At 42.6% G+C, this 18,598-nt stretch overlaps 1 protein-coding gene across 1 annotated transcript in view; it reads left to right on the top strand.

Moving 5' to 3' along the window:
• The window catches only part of LOC139748065 (mutS protein homolog 4-like), a 47,558-nt gene that overhangs the window by 15,247 nt on the left and 13,713 nt on the right, over positions 1-18,598 (top strand). The window contains exon 3 of the mRNA XM_071660654.1: positions 1,052-1,229. Coding sequence (XP_071516755.1) covers positions 1,052-1,229 — 178 coding nt within the window. The remainder of the gene's footprint in view (positions 1-1,051; positions 1,230-18,598) is intronic.

Genomic DNA, 18,598 nt, shown 5'->3' with positions numbered 1-18,598 from the left:
ATTCGCCACTATACCTTATCTCTTTGTTTTAAATTTATTCTCAACTTGCTCCCTTCACACTCTCTCCCACACTCAGACACCATCTTCTACAGTTTCTCACTTGAATCTGTCACCAGTGATGTGTCGTCAGCAGACAACACCTGACACCTCTCAGCCCCCCACCTTAACCTTCATCATACTGCGTTCATCCCGACACTCTCTCTCTCTCTCTCTCTCTCTCTCTCTCTCTCTCTCTCTCTCTCTCTCTCTCTCTCTCTCTCTCTCTCTCTCTCTCTCTCTCTCCCCCCAGGATTCTTGCATCCATCTCCCTCCCCACCCCATCCATGAACAGATTGAACAGACATGGTGACATCACACACCCCTGGCCCAGGCTGCACCTTCACGCTTGCTTTTGTACAACTTCCCATCTTTTATCTCATAGTCTTAGGTCTCCTCCTTTTGCCGTCCATTTGTTTTGCCTTTCCTTCACCAACGTCACTTGTTATTGAATATTTTTCTCCTAAATCTCCTCCTTCTCCCCCTCTTCCATCCATCAGTCATGGATCTCTTCTTCCTCTTCCATCCATCAGTCTTGGACCTCCTCCTCTTCCATCTACTAGTCAAGGATCTCCTCCTCCTCTTCCATCTACTAGTCAAGGATCTCCTCCTCCTCCTCCTCCTCTTCCATCCATAAGTCTGTGTGGATTAGTGTGTGGCCTCAGTGTTGTGATGTCTGTTTCTCTCCTCACACCACTAAGCTTTGTAATTTTTTCTGCCACCCTTTCATGTCTGTCCTTAAAACCGTAGCATCTGTCCCTCTGTAAAGGGGAGTTTTTTTCTTTTTAACACTTTCTTCAAAATACGCAGTTAATTTTCCTTATCATACTTGATTTATGGATTAGATAACTTAATCATATTCTATTGAAAGACTTGACTCAGTGAGAGCTTTCGTCTTCACTACACCGTTGATGGTCCCAAGTGTGGTGCTCTGAGGGCGGGAGACCTGAGGACACACTTGTCATACCCACCTCCCCATCCATCTCTCACTCTCTCTCTCTCTCCCACTCCACAGTTACCACCTGGAAAGCGAGGACGCGGGAGAGGGACGCCTCCGCCTCACCCACGTCGTGCGCAAGGGCGTCACGCAGGCCACCCACTACGGCCTGTCCCTGGCTGCCGTCACGTCCATACCGCCCTCCGTCCTGCGACGGGCTGAGAACCTGGCCCTCACCATGACCCCACCCACACAGGTAACGGTGGGAGTTAGGGACGCTTCCCGGCGTCATGTTGAAGTATCAAGGGTTAGGGAGTATGGAGGAGTTCCTGCCGTAATGTGGGAGGAGCTGGAGTAAAGTAATGAGTACAATTTCCCCCTGTAAGTAGGGAGTAACGGAGTGAGGAGCACATCCTGCTGTAAGTATGGAGTAACGCAGTGAGGAGCACATCCTGCTGTAAGTAGGCAGTAGAAGGCGTGAAGAAATGAAAAAAACACACACTTCCTGTCGTCAGCATGAAGCACATGAAGCAAAAAGAATTAAATCTTGTGAAGACGGTACTCGATCAAGCGATCTAATTACTCAGATAGAAGAAATGTAATCAAGGAAAGGAATCCTTAAAGAAAGACTCTAGATTATCAGACTGTGATAAAGATTACGTAATTACATTGAATTTTATCGAATGGAGTCTACTATCAATGTCGGCTTTCTGAGAAAATACTTGTATATATATATATATATATATATATATATATATATATATATATATATATATTTTATTTTATTTTATTATACTTTGTCGCTGTCTCCCGCGTTTGCGAGGTAGCGCAAGGAAACAGACGAAAGAAATGGCCCAACCCCCCCCATACACATGTATATACATACGTTTACACACGCAAATATACATACCTACACAGCTTTCCATAGCTTACCCCAGACGCTTCACATGCCCTGATTCAATCCACTGACAGAACGTCAATATATATATATATATATATATATATATATATATATATATATATATATATATATATATATATATATATATATATATATATATTATCCCTGGGGATAGGGGAGAAAGAATACTTCCCACGTATTCCCTGCGTGTCGTAGGAGGCGACTAAAAGGGAAGGGAGTGGGGGGCTGGAAATCTTCCCCTCTCACTTTTTTTTTTTCTTTTTTTTTTTTTCTTTTTACAATTTTCCAAAGGAAGGAACAGAGAAGGGGGCCGGGTGAGGATGTTTCCTCAGAGGCCCAATCCTCTGTTCTTAACGCTACCTCGCTGAGGCGGGAAATGGCGAATAGTATGAAAAAAAAAAAGAATATATATATATATATATATATATATATATATATATATATATATATATATATATATATATATATATATATATATATATATGTATATATCGAGGATGTAAGGCATGTGTACGTGTAGGAAGAGAGGAAAGTGATTGGTTCTCAGTGAATGTAGGTTTGCGGCAGGGGTGTGTGATGTCTCCATGGTTGTTTAATTTGTTTATGGATGGGGTTGTTAGGGAGGTGAATGCAAGAGTTTTGGAAAGAGGGGCAAGTATGAAGTCTGTTGGGGATGAGAGAGCTTGGGAAGTGAGTCAGTTGTTGTTCGCTGATGATACAGCGCTGGTGGCTGATTCATGTGAGAAACTGCAGAAGCTGGTGACTGAGTTTGGTAAAGTGTGTGAAAGAAGAAAGTTAAGAGTAAATGTGAATAAGAGTAAGGTTATTAGGTACAGTAGGGTTGAGGGTCAAGTCAATTGGGAGGTGAGTTTGAATGGAGAAAAACTGGAGGAAGTGAAGTGTTTTAGATATCTGGGAGTGGATCTGGCAGCGGATGGAACCATGGAAGCGGAAGTGGATCATAGGGTGGGGGAGGGGGCGAAAATTCTGGGAGCCTTGAAGAATGTGTGGAAGTCGAGAACATTATCTCGGAAAGCAAAAATGGGTATGTTTGAAGGAATAGTGGTTCCAACAATGTTGTATGGTTGCGAGGCGTGGGCTATGGATAGAGTTGTGCGCAGGAGGATGGATGTGCTGGAAATGAGATGTTTGAGGACAATGTGTGGTGTGAGGTGGTTTGATCGAGTAAGTAACGTAAGGGTAAGAGAGATGTGTGGAAATAAAAAGAGCGTGGTTGAGAGAGCAGAAGAGGGTGTTTTGAAATGGTTTGGTCACATGGAGAGAATGAGTGAGGAAAGATTGACCAAGAGGATATATGTGTCGGAGGTGGAGGGAACGAGGAGAAGAGGGAGACCAAATTGGAGGTGGAGTTTCTCTGCAAGAGTACTGGTCTTACATAGGACCATGTTAAAGCTTCCTACAACCCAAGGCTGCGCTACTTTGAGCAGCAGGAAGATGTAGGCATCTTTAGAGAGAGAAGTTCGTTAACGAGACTGTATACCTGGCGACAAACACTTGCCAAAGGTGACCTCTATTTTCTGTCTACTTTTCTATACATGTCTGTTGTTAACCGTGTGAGTGAGGCATCACCAAGAACAGATGACTGAGCCTTAGAGGAGATAATCTCCGCTTGACTCATTCCTCTGTGCCTTCAACGAAAACCTCAGCTTGACTCATTCCTCTGTACCTTCTACTCATCTCCAACGTGTCGTGGGATGCGGAAAATGGCGGGGACGTGGAGGAATGGAACCCGCTCATCCTGGAACGGTCTCCAAAGGCATTCTTCTGGAAAGCGGTACAGAGGGGAAGAATTGCCAGACCCCCCCCCCCTCTCTCTCTCTCTCTCTCTCTCTCCTACAGCCAACACTCAAAAGATACGTGGGTAATATATGGATCCATTTTACCATCCGGTAACGCTAGTTGACCATTACCGTCTTCACTACGTCTCTTCCTTTCACAACAAGGCATGTATAGTGCCACTTTACAGAAGCAAAGGGGATAAAGGTAAGTGTTCAAATTACAGAGGTATAAGTTTGTTGAGTATTCCTGGTAAACTATATGGGAGGGTATTGATTGAGAGGGTGAAGGCATGTACAGAGCATCAGATTGGGGAAGAGCAGTGTGGTTTCAGAAGTGGTAGAGGATGTGTGGATCAGATGAATTTGTATGTAGCATTTATGGATCTGGAAAACACATATGATAGGGATGATAGTAATGTTTTGTGGAAGGTCTTAAGAGTATATAGTGTGGGTGGTAAGCTGCTAGAAGCAGTAAAAAGTTTTTATGTGTACGAGTAGGAGGAGAGGAGAGTAATTGGTTTCTAGTGAAAGTAAGTTTGCGGCACGGGAGTGTGATGTCCTCGTAGTTGTTTAACTTGCTTATGGATGGAGTAGTTAGGGATGAAGATACAAGAGTTTTGGAGAGAGGGGCGAGTATGCAGTCTGTTGGAGATGAGAGGGCCTGGGAAGTGAGTCTGTTGTTGTTCGCCGATGATACAGCTCTGGTGGCGAAATAGAATGAGAAACTGCTGAAATTTTGAAAAGTGTGTGAAAGGTGAAAGTTGAGAGTAAATGTGAATAAAAGCAAGGTTATTAGATTCAGCAGGATTAAAGGAAGTGAAATGTTTTAGATATCTGGAAGTGGACCTAGCAGCGGATGGAGTCATGGAAGTGGAAGCGAGTCATAGTGTGGGGGAGGGGACGAAGGTTCTGGGAGCGATAAAAAATGGTGTGGAAAGAGAGAACGTTATCTCGGAGCGAAATTGGGTATGTTTGAAGGAATAGTAGTTCCAACAATATTATATGGTTGCGAGGCATGGGCTATAGATAGGGTTGTACGGAAGAAGGTGGATGTACTGGACAATGTGTGGTATGAGGTGGTTTGATCGAGTAAGTAATGGAAGGGTAAAAGAAATGTATGGATATAGATAGAGTGTGGTTGAGAGAGCTGAAGAGGGTGTGTTGAAATGGTTTAGAAATATTTAGAGAATGAGCGAGGAAAGGTTGACAAAGAGGATATATGTGTCAGAGGTGGAGGGAACAAGGAGAAACGGGAGACCAAATTGGAGGTGGAAGGATGAAGTGAAAAAGATTTTGAGCGATAGGGGTCTGAACATATAGTAGGGTGAGGGGCGTGCTAGGAATAGAGTGAATTGGAACGCTGTGGTATATCGATGTCGACGTTCTGTTAATGGACTGAACCAGGGCATGTGAAACGTCTAATGGAAAGGCCTCTGGGGCCTTTACATGGAAAGGGAGCTGTGGTTTCGGTGCATTACACACGACAGCTAGAGACTGAGTGTGCACGAATGTGGCCTATTTTATCTCTTATCCTGGCGCTACCTTGTTGAAGCGAAAGGTAGCGATGCTCTTTCCTGTGGGGCGGGGTAGCGCCGAGAATTGATGTAGGCAAGCAAGCATTAATATGTACATGTGTGTGAATGTATATGTCTGCGTATGCGCATATATATATATATATATATATATATATATATATATATATATATATATATATATATATATATATATATATATATATATATATATATTCAATATATATATATATATTCAATATATATATATATATATATATATATATATATATATATATTTTTTTTTTTTTTTTCATTTTTTTTTTTTTTTGCCGTTGTCTCCCGCGTTTGCGAGGTAGCGCAAGGAAACAGACGAAAGAAAATGGCCCAACCCACCCCCATACACATGTATAGACATACGTCCACACACGCAAATATACATACCTACACAGCTTTCCATGGTTTACCCCAGACGCTTCACATGCCTTGATTCAATCCACTGACAGCACGTCAACCCCGGTATACCACATCGCTCCAATTCACTCTATTCCTTGCCCTCCTTTCACCCTCCTGCATGTTCAGGCCCCGATCACACAAAATCTTTTTCAGTCCATCTTTCCACCTCCAATTTGGTCTCCCTCTTCTCCTCGTTCCCTCCACCTCCGACACATATATCCTCTTGGTCAATCTTTCCTCACTCATTCTCTCCATGTGCCCAAACCATTTCAAAACACCCTCCTCTGCTCTCTCAACCACGCTCTTTTTATTTCCACACATCTCTCTTACCCTTACGTTACTTACTCGATCAAACCACCTCACACCACACATTGTCCTCAAACATCTCATTTCCAGCACATCCATCCTCCTGCGCACAACTCTATCCATAGCCCACGCCTCGCAACCATACAACATTGTTGGAACCACTATTCCTTCAAACATACCCATTTATGCTTTCCGAGATAATGTTCTCGACTTCCACACATTCTTCAAGGCTCCCAGAATTTTCGCCCCCTCCCCCACCCTATCATCCACTTCCGCTTCCATGGTTCCATCCGCTGCCAGATCCTCTCCCAGATATCTAAAACACTTCACTTCCTCCAGTTTTTCTCCATTCAAACTCACCTCCCAATTGACTTGACCCTCAACCCTACTGTACCTAATAACCTTGCTCTTATTCACATTTACTCTTAACTTTCTTCTTTCACACACTTTACCAAACTCAGTCACCAGCTTCTGCAGTTTCTCACATGAATCAGCCACCAGCGCTGTATCATCAGCGAACAACAACTGACTCACTTCCCAAGCTCTCTCATCCCCAACAGACTTCATACTTGCCCCTCTTTCCGCAAACCTACATTCACTAAGAACCAATCACTTTCCTCTCTTCCTACACGTACACATGCCTTACATCCTCGATAAAAACTTTTCACTGCTTCTAACAACTTGCCTCCCACACCATATATTCTTAATACCTTCCACAGAGCATCTCTATCAACTCTATCATATGCCTTCTCCAGATCCATAAATGCTACATACAAATCCATTAGCTTTTCTAAGTATTTCTCACATACATTCTTCAAAGCAAACACCTGATCCACACATCCTCTACCACTTCTGAAACCACACTGCTCTTCCCCAATCTGATGCTCTGTACATGCCTTCACCCTCTCAATATATCTGGGGAAACAGATATATATATATATATATATATATATATATATATATATATATATATATATATATATATATATATATATATATTTTTTTTTTTCTTTTTGCTTTGTCGCTGTCTCCCGCGTTTGCGAGGTAGCGCAAGGAAACAGACGAAAGAAATGGCCCAACCCACCCCCATACACATGTATATACATACACGTCCAAACACGCAAATATACATACCTACACAGCTTTCCATGGTTTACTCCAGACGCTTCACATGCCCTGATTCAATCCACTGCCAGCACGTCAACCCCGGTATACCACATCGATTCAATTCACTCTATTCCTTGCCCTCCTTTCACCCTCCTGCATGTTCAGGCCCCGATCACACAAAATCTTTTTCACTCCATCTTTCCACCTCCAATTTGGTCTCCCGCTTCTCCTCGTTCCCTCCACCTCCGACACATATATCCTCTTGGTCAATCTTTCCTCACTCATTCTCTCCATGTGCCCAAACCATTTCAAAACACCCTCTTCTGCTCTCTCAACCACGCTCTTTTTATTTCCACACATCTTTCTTATCCTTACATTACTTACTCGATCAAACCACCTCACACCACATATTGTTCTCAAAACATCTCATTTCCAGCACATCCACCCTCCTGCGCACTGCTCTATCCATAGCCCACGCCTCGCAACCATACAACATTGTTGGAACCACTATTCCTTCAAACATAGTCATTCTTTCTTTCCGAGATAATCTTCTCGACTTCCACACATTCTTCAAGGCTCCCAGAATTTTCGCCCCCTCCCCCATCCTATGATCCACTTCCGCTTCCATGGTTCCATCCGCTGCCAGATCCACTCCCGGATATCTAAAACACTTTACTTCCTCCAGTTTTTCTCCATTCAAACTTACCTCCCAATTGACTTGTCCCTCAACCCTACTGTACCTGATAACCTTGCTCTTATTAACTTCTACTCTTAACTTTCTTCTTTCACACACACACACACACACACACACACATATATTTATATATATATATATATATATATATATATATATATATATATATATATATATATATATATATATATATATATATATATATATATATATCCTGAAAAAGACTATATCTTTTCAGTCTTTCAATAAGTCCTGGAATCTGATATTTTTTCTGGTTGGATGCCTTACGTTATCGACCAACTCCAACCCCCCCCTACCCCCCACCCAACCCCCAACCCACCCCCCACCCCCACCCGCTTAAAAGGAATTTAATACAGTTACGTAGCCAGAGGGGGAAGGGGGGGAGGGGAGGGGTTATCCCACCGTGAAAAGCCCACTTCCCCTTTGATGGAGTGGAGAGAAGTACCTCGTTTTCCTTAGAAAATGGATAAAAGTAAGTTTTCCGTATATCCGTGTTAGACTTGGGGCCTAATGTAGATGTAGGGTTAGATCCAGGAAGGATTACCGTGTGCTTGTAGGTGAGATCATTAGGTATAAAGACATGGTAATTGGTCCACAGGTTGTGGTAATTACAGACATGATTGGTGATTTCCTACGGCGAGATGAATGACTTAAGCTCTTCTTAAATGCTTAATGCTTTTGTGTGGTCTGGACCCCAGTGGTCTTGTGTTGTCAACATTCAGTTGTATTCCTTTGTATTTTTGTGATCTGGTTCAGTTTGGAATCCATGACAAGTTTTCTTTTTCCAATATAGTTCATACTCAAGTATTGAATGCTTCTTAAGGGGAATTCATAAAAGGATTTTAAACACATACTGAACTCTATGTGTCATGTCATTTTCTTTATTTTGTTCTTAATTTTTCGTGTACGAAATGACCATAACTGGTGCATTTTTCTCGTCTACTTTGTTGACTACTAATATATATATATTTATTATTTTTTATTATACTTTGTCGCTGTCTCCCGCGTTTGCGAGGTAGCCCAAGGAAACAGACGAAAGAAATGGCCCAACCCACCCCCATACACATGTATATACATACGTCCACACACGCAAATATACATACCTACACAGCTTTCCATGGTTTACCCCAGACGCTTCACATGCCTTGCTTCAATCCACTGACAGCACGTCAACCCCGGTATACCACATCGCTCCAATTCACTCTATTCCTTGCCCTCCTTTCACCCTCCTGCATGTTCAGGCCCCGATCACACAAAATCTTTTTCACTCCATCTTTCCACCTCCAATTTGGTCTCCCTCTTCTCCTCGTTCCCTCCACCTCCGACACATATATCCTCTTGGACAATCTTTCCTCACTCATCCTCTCCATGTGCCCAAACCACTTCAAAACACCCTCTTCTGCTCTCTCAACCACGCTCTTTTTATTTCCACACATCTCTCTTACCCTTACGTTACTCACTCGATCAAACCACCTCACACCACACATTGTCCTCAAACATCTCATTTCCAGCACATCCATCCTCCTGCGCACAACTCTATCCATAGCCCACGCCTCGCAACCATACAACATTGTTGGAACCACTATTCCTTCAAACATACCCATTTTTGCTTTCCGAGATAATGTTCTCGACTTCCACACATTCTTCAAGGCTCCCAGGATTTTCGCCCCCTCCCCCACCCTATGATCCACTTCCGCTTCCATGGTTCCATCCGCTGCCAGATCCACTCCCAGATATCTAAAACACTTCACTTCCTCCAGTTTTTCTCCATTCAAACTTACCTCCCAATTGACTTGACCCTCAACCCTACTGTACCTAATAACCTTGCTCTTATTCACATTTACTCTTAACTTTCTTCTTCCACACACTTTTCCAAACTCAGTCACCAGCTTCTGCAGTTTCTCACATGAATCAGCCACCAGCGCTGTATCATCAGCGAACAACAACTGACTCACTTCCCAAGCTCTCTCATCCCCAACAGACTTCATACTTGCCCCTCTTTCCAAAACTCTTGCATTCACCTCCCTAACAACCCCATCCATAAACAAATTAAACAACCATGGAGACATCACACACCCCTGCCGCAAACCTACATTCACTGAGAACCAATATATATATATATATATATATATATATATATATATATATATATATATATATATATATATATATATATATATATATATATTTTTTTTTTTCTTCTTTCTTTTAAACTATTAGCCATTTCCCGCGTTAGCGAGGTAGCGTTAGGAACAGAGGACTGGGCCTTTTTTGGAATATCCTCACCTGGCCCCCTCTGTTCCTTCTTTTGGAAAAAAAAAAAAAAAAAAGACGAGAGGGGAGGATTTCCAGCCCCCCCGCTCCCTCCCCTTTCAGTCGCCTTCTACGACACGCAGGGAATACGTGAGAAGTATTCTTAATTCCCTATCCCCAGGGATAATATATATATATATATATATATATATATATATATATATATATATATATATATATATATATATATATTAATCGCCATTTCCCGCGTTAGCGAGGTAGCGTCAAGAACAGAGGACTGAGCCGTTGAGGGAATGTCCTCACTTGGCCCCCTTCTCTGTTCCTTCTCTTAGGGTGGGGTGGAAATCCTCCTTCTCGATTTCAATTTTCCAAGAGAAGGAAGGAATATATATATATATATATATATATATATATATATATATATATATATATATATATATATATATATATATATATATATATATACTTATATATATATATATTTCTTTTTTTTTTCATACTATTCGCCATTTCCCACATTAGCGAGGTAGCGTTAAGAACAGAGGACTGGGCCTTTGAGGGAATATCCTCACATGGCCCCCTTCTCTGTTCCTTCTTTTGGAAAATTAAAAAAAAATGAAAGGGGAGGATTTCCAGCCCCCCACTCCCTTCCCTTTTAGTCGCCTTCTACGACACGCAGGGAATACGTGGGAAGTATTCTTTCTCCCCTATCCCCAGGGATAATATATATATATATATATATATATATATATATATATATATATATATATATATATATATATATATATATACTTAGAAAAGCAAATGGATTTGTATGTAGCATTTATGGATCTGGAGAAGGCATATGATAGAGTTGATAGAGATGCTCTGTGGAAGGTATTAAGAATATATGGTGTGGGAGGCAAGTTGTTAGAAGCAGTGAAAAGTTTTTATCGAGGATGTAAGGCATGTGTACGTGTAGGAAGAGAGGAAAGTGATTGGTTCTCAGTGAATGTATGTTTGCGGCAGGGGTGTGTGATGTCTCCATGGTTGTTTAATTTGTTTATGGATGGGGTTGTTAGGGAGGTGAATGCAAGAGTTTTGGAAAGAGGGGCAAGTATGAAGTCTGTTGGGGATGAGAGAGCTTGGGAAGCGAGTCAGTTGTTGTTCGCTGATGATACAGCGCTGGTGGCTGATTCATGTGAGAAACTGCAGAAGCTGGTGACTGAGTTTGGTAAAGTGTGTGAAAGAAGAAAGTTAAGAGTAAATGTGAATAAGAGCAAGGTTATTAGGTACAGTAGGGTTGAGGGTCAATTCAATTGGGAGGTGAGTTTGAATGGAGAAAAACTGGAGGAAGTGAAGTTTTTTAGATATCTGGGAGTGGATCTGGCAGCGGATGGAACCATGGAAGCGGAAGTGGATCATAGGGTGGGGGAGGGGGCGAAAATTCTGGGAGCCTTGAAGAATGTGTGGAAGTCGAGAACATTATCTCGGAAAGCAAAAATGGGTATGTTTGAAGGAATAGTGGTTCCAACAATGTTGTATGGTTGCGAGGCGTGGGCTATGGATAGAGTTGTGCGCAGGAGGATGGATGTGCTGGAAATGAGATGTTTGAGGACAATGTGTGGTGTCAGGTGGTTTGATCGAGTAAGTAACGTAAGGGTAAGAGAGATGTATGGAAATAAAAAGAGCGTGGTTGAGAGAGCAGAAGAGGGTGTTTTGAAATGGTTTGGTCACATGGAGAGAATGAGTGAGGAAAGATTGACCAAGAGGATATATGTGTCGGAGGTGGAGGGAACGAGGAGAAGAGGGAGACCAAATTGGAGGTGGAAAGATGGAGTGAAAAAGATTTTGTGTGATCGGGGCCTGAACATGCAGGAGGGTGAAAGGAGGGCAAAGAATAGCGTGAATTGGAGCGATGTGGTATACCGGGGTTGACGTGCTGTCAGTGGATTGAATCAAGGCATGTGTATGGGGGTGGGTTGGGCCATTTCTTTCGTCTGCTTCCTTGTGCTACCTCGCAAACGCGGGAGACAGCGACAAAGCAAAAAAAAAAAAAAATAAAAAATATATATATATATATGTATATATATATATATATATATATATATATATATATATATATATATATATATATATATATATATATATATATATATATATATTTTTTTTTCCTGGGGATAGGGGAGAAAGAATACTTCCCCCTGCGTGTCGTAGAAGGCGACTAAAAGGGAAGTGAGCGGGGGGGCTGGAAATCCTCCCCTCTCGTTTTTTTTTTTAATTTTCCAAAAGAAAGAACAGAGAAGAGGGCCAGGTGAGGATATTCCCTTAAAGGCCCAGTCCTCTGTTCTTAACGCTACCTCGCTATCGCGGGAAATGGCGAATAGTATGAAAAAAAAAAATATATATGAACGAATGTGGCCTTTGTTGTCTTTTCCTAGCGCTAACTCGCGCACATGCGGGGGGGAAGGGGTTAGTAATTCATGTGTGGCGGGGTGGCGATGGGAATGAATAAAGGCAGACAGTATGAATTATGTACATGTGTATATATGTATATGTCTGTGTATATATATATATATATATATATATATATATATATATATATATATATATATATATATATATATATATATATATATATATATAAATATATATATATATATATATATATATATATATATATATATATATATATATATATATATATATATATATATATATATATATATATACATTGAGATGTATAGGTATGGATATTTGCGTGAGTGGACGTGTATGTATATAGACACACGCAGACCAGCTGGCCTTAAGCACGACGGGACGACCCTTGATCACGATGGTATGACCCTTAGGTACGACGCACGGGCTTTGAGTACGACGGTATGACCCTTGAGTACGACGGTGCGACCTTTGATTACGACGGTATGACCCTTGAGTACGACGCACGGGCCTTGAGTACGACGGTAAGACCCTTGAGCACGACGGTGCGACCCTTGAGCACGACGGTATGACCCTTGAGTACGACGCACGGGCCTTGAGCACGACGGTACGACCCTTGAGCACGATGGTTCGACCCTTGAACACAATGCACTTCCCTTGAGCACAACGATACCACCTTTGAGCACGATGGTACGACCCTTGAGCACGGCGGTGCAACCCTTGAGCACAACGGTACGACCCTTGATCACGACGGTATGACCATCGTTTACGAAAGTACGACCCTTGAGCACAACGCACGGCCCTTGAGCACGATAGTAAGACCCTTGAGCACAAAGCACAGCCCTTAAGCACGATGGTAGGATCCTTGGGTACGACACACGAGCCTTGAGCACGACGATACGACCCTTCAGCACGACGGTACGTCCCTTAAGCACGAGAGTACGACCCTTAAGCACGGCGATACGACCCTTAAACACGACAGAACGACCCTTAAGCACGGTGGTACGACCCTTAAGCACGACGGTACGACCCTTGAGCACGACGTTATGACCCTTGATCACGGCGGTACAACCATCGAGTGCGACGGTACGACCACTGTGCACGCCTGTACGATTCTTGAGCACGACGCTGGAACCACTGAACGTATGAGAGCATGACTTTGATCATAACCTTAAGGACGGTAGTGCGCTAGTGAGGTGGTGCCAGGAACAGACGAGGAAAGGACGCATTTGCTCACGTCCATTCTCCAGCTTGTCATGTGTAATGCTTCCTCTCCACATCCAGGCTCCACAGACCATTCCATAGTTCCCCCGGCCGCATTATATGTCCTTTGATAGCACATCGACCCCTGTATAGCACATTTTTCCAATTCACTCTATCCTGTGCACGCCTTTCACCCTCCTACATGTAAAGGCTACGAGTACTCAAAATATTTTTCGATCCATCCTTCCACCTCCAATTTGGTCTCCCACTTCTCCTTCTTCCCTCCACCTCTGACACATATATCCTCTTGGTCAATCTTTCCTCACTCATTCTCTCCATATGTCCAAACCATTTCAACGCACCCTCTTCTGCTCTCTCAACCACACTCTTTTTATTACCACACATCTCTCTTACCCTTTCATTACTTACTCGATCAAACCACCTCACACCACGTATTGTCCTCAAACATCTCATTTCCAGCACATCCACCTCCTTCCACCCATCCTCTTGTATGTCTCATGCCTCTTATGCGCACAATATTTTAGAACTAATATACTTTTAGACACACCTTTTTCGTCCACCCACTCATTCCACACATTTTTCATTGCTCCCAGAACCTTCGCCCCCTCCCCCACCCTGTGACTCACTTCCACTTCATGGTTCCATCTGCTGCTAAATCCCCTTCCAGATATCTAAAAACACTTCACTTCCTCCAGTTTTTCTCCATTCAGACACATCCCAATTGACTTGTCCCTCAACCCTACTGGACCTAATAACCTTGCTCTTATTCACATTCACTCTCAACTTTCCCTTCGGACGTGACATATTTGTTTGGGGGTGTGTGGTAGTCTCTTCCTCCCCCCTTCCTCCCTCCCTCCCCCCACCCTACCATACGGTCCGTTCTACAGGCTGTGTGTGCGTGTGTGTGTGTGTGTGTGTGTGTGTGTGTGTGTGTGTGTGTGTGTGTGTGTGTGTGTGTTGTGTGTGTTCCCCTCCTCCCGCCCCTCCTGATACCTGATGTACTATTAAGTTAGTCCCTGGGGCGTCATCCATCCCCATGATGTGTTCCGCGACCACGCCTTCCCTGCTTATATGGCCGGGCCTCCCCCCCCCCCCTCTCTCTCTCTCTCTCTCTCTCTCCTACAGCCAACACTCAAAAGATACGTGGGTAATATATGGATCCATTTTTACCATCGGTACGCTAGTTGACCATTACCGTCTTCACTACGTCTCTTCCTTTCACAACAAGGCATGTATAGTGCACTTTTACAGAAGCAAAGGGATAAAGGTAAGTGTTCAAATTACAGAGGTTATAAGTTTGTGAGTATTCCTGGTAAACTATATGGGAGGGTATTGATTGAGAGGGTGAAGGCATGTACAGAGCATCAGATTGGGGAAGAGCAGTGTGGTTTCAGAAGTGGTTAGAGGATGTGTGGATCAGATGATTTTGTATGTAGCATTTATGGATCTGGAAAACACATATGATAGGGATGATAGTAATGTTTTGTGGAAGGTCTTAAGAGTATATAGTGTGGGTGGTAAGCTGCTAGAAGCAGTAAAAAGTTTTTATGTGTACGAGTAGGAGGAGAGGAGAGTAATTGGTTTCTAGTGAAAGTAAGTTTGCGGCACGGGAGTGTGATGTCCTCGTAGTTTTTTTACTTGCTTATGGATGGAGTAGTTAGGGATGAAGATACAAGGTTTTGGAGGAGGGCGAGTATGCAGTCTGTTGGAGATGAGAGGGCCTGGGAAGTGAGTCTGTTGTTGTTCGCCGATGATACAGCTCTGGTGGCGAAATAGAAATGAGAACTGCTGAATTTTGAAAAGTGTGTGAAGGTGAAAGTTGAGAGTAAATGTGAATAAAAGCAAGGTTTTATTAGATTCAGCAGGATTAAAGGAAGTGAAATGTTTTAGATATTGGAAGTGGACCTAGCAAGCGGATGGAGTCATGGAAGTGGAAGCGAGTCATAGTGTGGGGGATGGGGACGAGTTCTGGGAGCGATAAAAAATGGTGTGGAAAGAGAGAACGTTATCTCGGAGCGAAATTGGGTATGGTTTGAAGGAATAGTAGTTCCAACAATATTATATGGTTGCGAGGCATGGGCTATAGATAGGGTTGTACGGAAGAAGGTGGATGTACTGGACAATGTGTGGTATGAGGTGGTTTGATCGAGTAAGTAATGGAAGGGTAAAAGAAATGTATGGATATAGATAGAGTGTGGTTGAGAGAGCTGAAGAGGGTGTGTTGAAATGGTTTAGAAATATTTAGAGAATGAGCGAGGAAAGGTTGACAAAGAGGATATATGTGTCAGAGGTGGAGGGAACAAGGAGAAACGGGAGACCAAATTGGAGGTGGAAGGATGAAGTGAAAAAGATTTTGAGCGATAGGGGTCTGAACATATAGTAGGGTGAGGGGCGTGCTAGGAATAGAGTGAATTGGAACGCTGTGGTATATCGATGTCGACGTTCTGTTAATGGACTGAACCAGGGCATGTGAAACGTCTAATGGAAAGGCCTCTGGGGCCTTTACATGGAAAGGGAGCTGTGGTTTCGGTGCATTACACACGACAGCTAGAGACTGAGTGTGCACGAATGTGGCCTATTTTATCTCTTATCCTGGCGCTACCTTGTTGAAGCGAAAGGTAGCGATGCTCTTTCCTGTGGGGCGGGGTAGCGCCGAGAATTGATGTAGGCAAGCAAGCATTAATATGTACATGTGTGTGAATGTATATGTCTGCGTATGCGCATATATATATATATATATATATATATATATATATATATATATATATATATATATATATATAATATATTATATATATATATATATATATTCAATATATATATATATATTCAATATATATATATATATATATATATATATATATATATATATTTTTTTTTTTTTTTCATTTTTTTTTTTTTTTGCCGTTGTCTCCCGCGTTTGCGAGGTAGCGCAAGGAAACAGACGAAAGAAAATGGCCCAACCCACCCCCATACACATGTATAGACATACGTCCACACACGCAAATATACATACCTACACAGCTTTCCATGGTTTACCCCAGACGCTTCACATGCCTTGATTCAATCCACTGACAGCACGTCAACCCCGGTATACCACATCGCTCCAATTCACTCTATTCCTTGCCCTCCTTTCACCCTCCTGCATGTTCAGGCCCCGATCACACAAAATCTTTTTCAGTCCATCTTTCCACCTCCAATTTGGTCTCCCTCTTCTCCTCGTTCCCTCCACCTCCGACACATATATCCTCTTGGTCAATCTTTCCTCACTCATTCTCTCCATGTGCCCAAACCATTTCAAAACACCCTCCTCTGCTCTCTCAACCACGCTCTTTTTATTTCCACACATCTCTCTTACCCTTACGTTACTTACTCGATCAAACCACCTCACACCACACATTGTCCTCAAACATCTCATTTCCAGCACATCCATCCTCCTGCGCACAACTCTATCCATAGCCCACGCCTCGCAACCATACAACATTGTTGGAACCACTATTCCTTCAAACATACCCATTTATGCTTTCCGAGATAATGTTCTCGACTTCCACACATTCTTCAAGGCTCCCAGAATTTTCGCCCCCTCCCCCACCCTATCATCCACTTCCGCTTCCATGGTTCCATCCGCTGCCAGATCCTCTCCCAGATATCTAAAACACTTCACTTCCTCCAGTTTTTCTCCATTCAAACTCACCTCCCAATTGACTTGACCCTCAACCCTACTGTACCTAATAACCTTGCTCTTATTCACATTTACTCTTAACTTTCTTCTTTCACACACTTTACCAAACTCAGTCACCAGCTTCTGCAGTTTCTCACATGAATCAGCCACCAGCGCTGTATCATCAGCGAACAACAACTGACTCACTTCCCAAGCTCTCTCATCCCCAACAGACTTCATACTTACCCCTCTTTCCGCAAACCTACATTCACTAAGAACCAATCACTTTCCTCTCTTCCTACACGTACACATGCCTTACATCCTCGATAAAAACTTTTCACTGCTTCTAACAACTTGCCTCCCACACCATATATTCTTAATACCTTCCACAGAGCATCTCTATCAACTCTATCATATGCCTTCTCCAGATCCATAAATGCTACATACAAATCCATTAGCTTTTCTAAGTATTTCTCACATACATTCTTCAAAGCAAACACCTGATCCACACATCCTCTACCACTTCTGAAACCACACTGCTCTTCCCCAATCTGATGCTCTGTACATGACTTCACCCTCTCAATATATCTGGGGAAACAGATATATATATATATATATATATATATATATATATATATATATATATATATATATATATATATATATATATATATTTTTTTTTTTTCTTTTTGCTTTGTCGCTGTCTCCCGCGTTTGCGAGGTAGCGCAAGGAAACAGACGAAAGAAATGGCCCAACCCACCCCCATACACATGTATATACATACACGTCCAAACACGCAAATATACATACCTACACAGCTTTCCATGGTTTACTCCAGACGCTTCACATGCCCTGATTCAATCCACTGCCAGCACGTCAACCCCGGTATACCACATCGATCCAATTCACTCTATTCCTTGCCCTCCTTTCACCCTCCTGCATGTTCAGGCCCCGATCACACAAAATCTTTTTCACTCCATCTTTCCACCTCCAATTTGGTCTCCCTCTTCTCCTTGTTCCCTCCACCTCCGACACATATATCCTCTTGGTCAATCTTTCCTCACTCATTCTCTCCATGTGCCCAAACCATTTCAAAACACCCTCTTCTGCTCTCTCAACCACGCTCTTTTTATTTCCACACATCTTTCTTATCCTTACATTACTTACTCGATCAAACCACCTCACACCACATATTGTTCTCAAAATATCTCATTTCCAGCACATCCACCCTC

This window comes from Panulirus ornatus, chromosome 72 (genome assembly GCF_036320965.1).
Source record: "Panulirus ornatus isolate Po-2019 chromosome 72, ASM3632096v1, whole genome shotgun sequence".
In the NCBI taxonomy this organism is placed as follows: Eukaryota; Metazoa; Arthropoda; class Malacostraca; order Decapoda; family Palinuridae; genus Panulirus; species Panulirus ornatus.
Note: the sequence above shows the minus strand (reverse complement) of the source record. Positions and strands in the feature narration are given on the sequence as shown.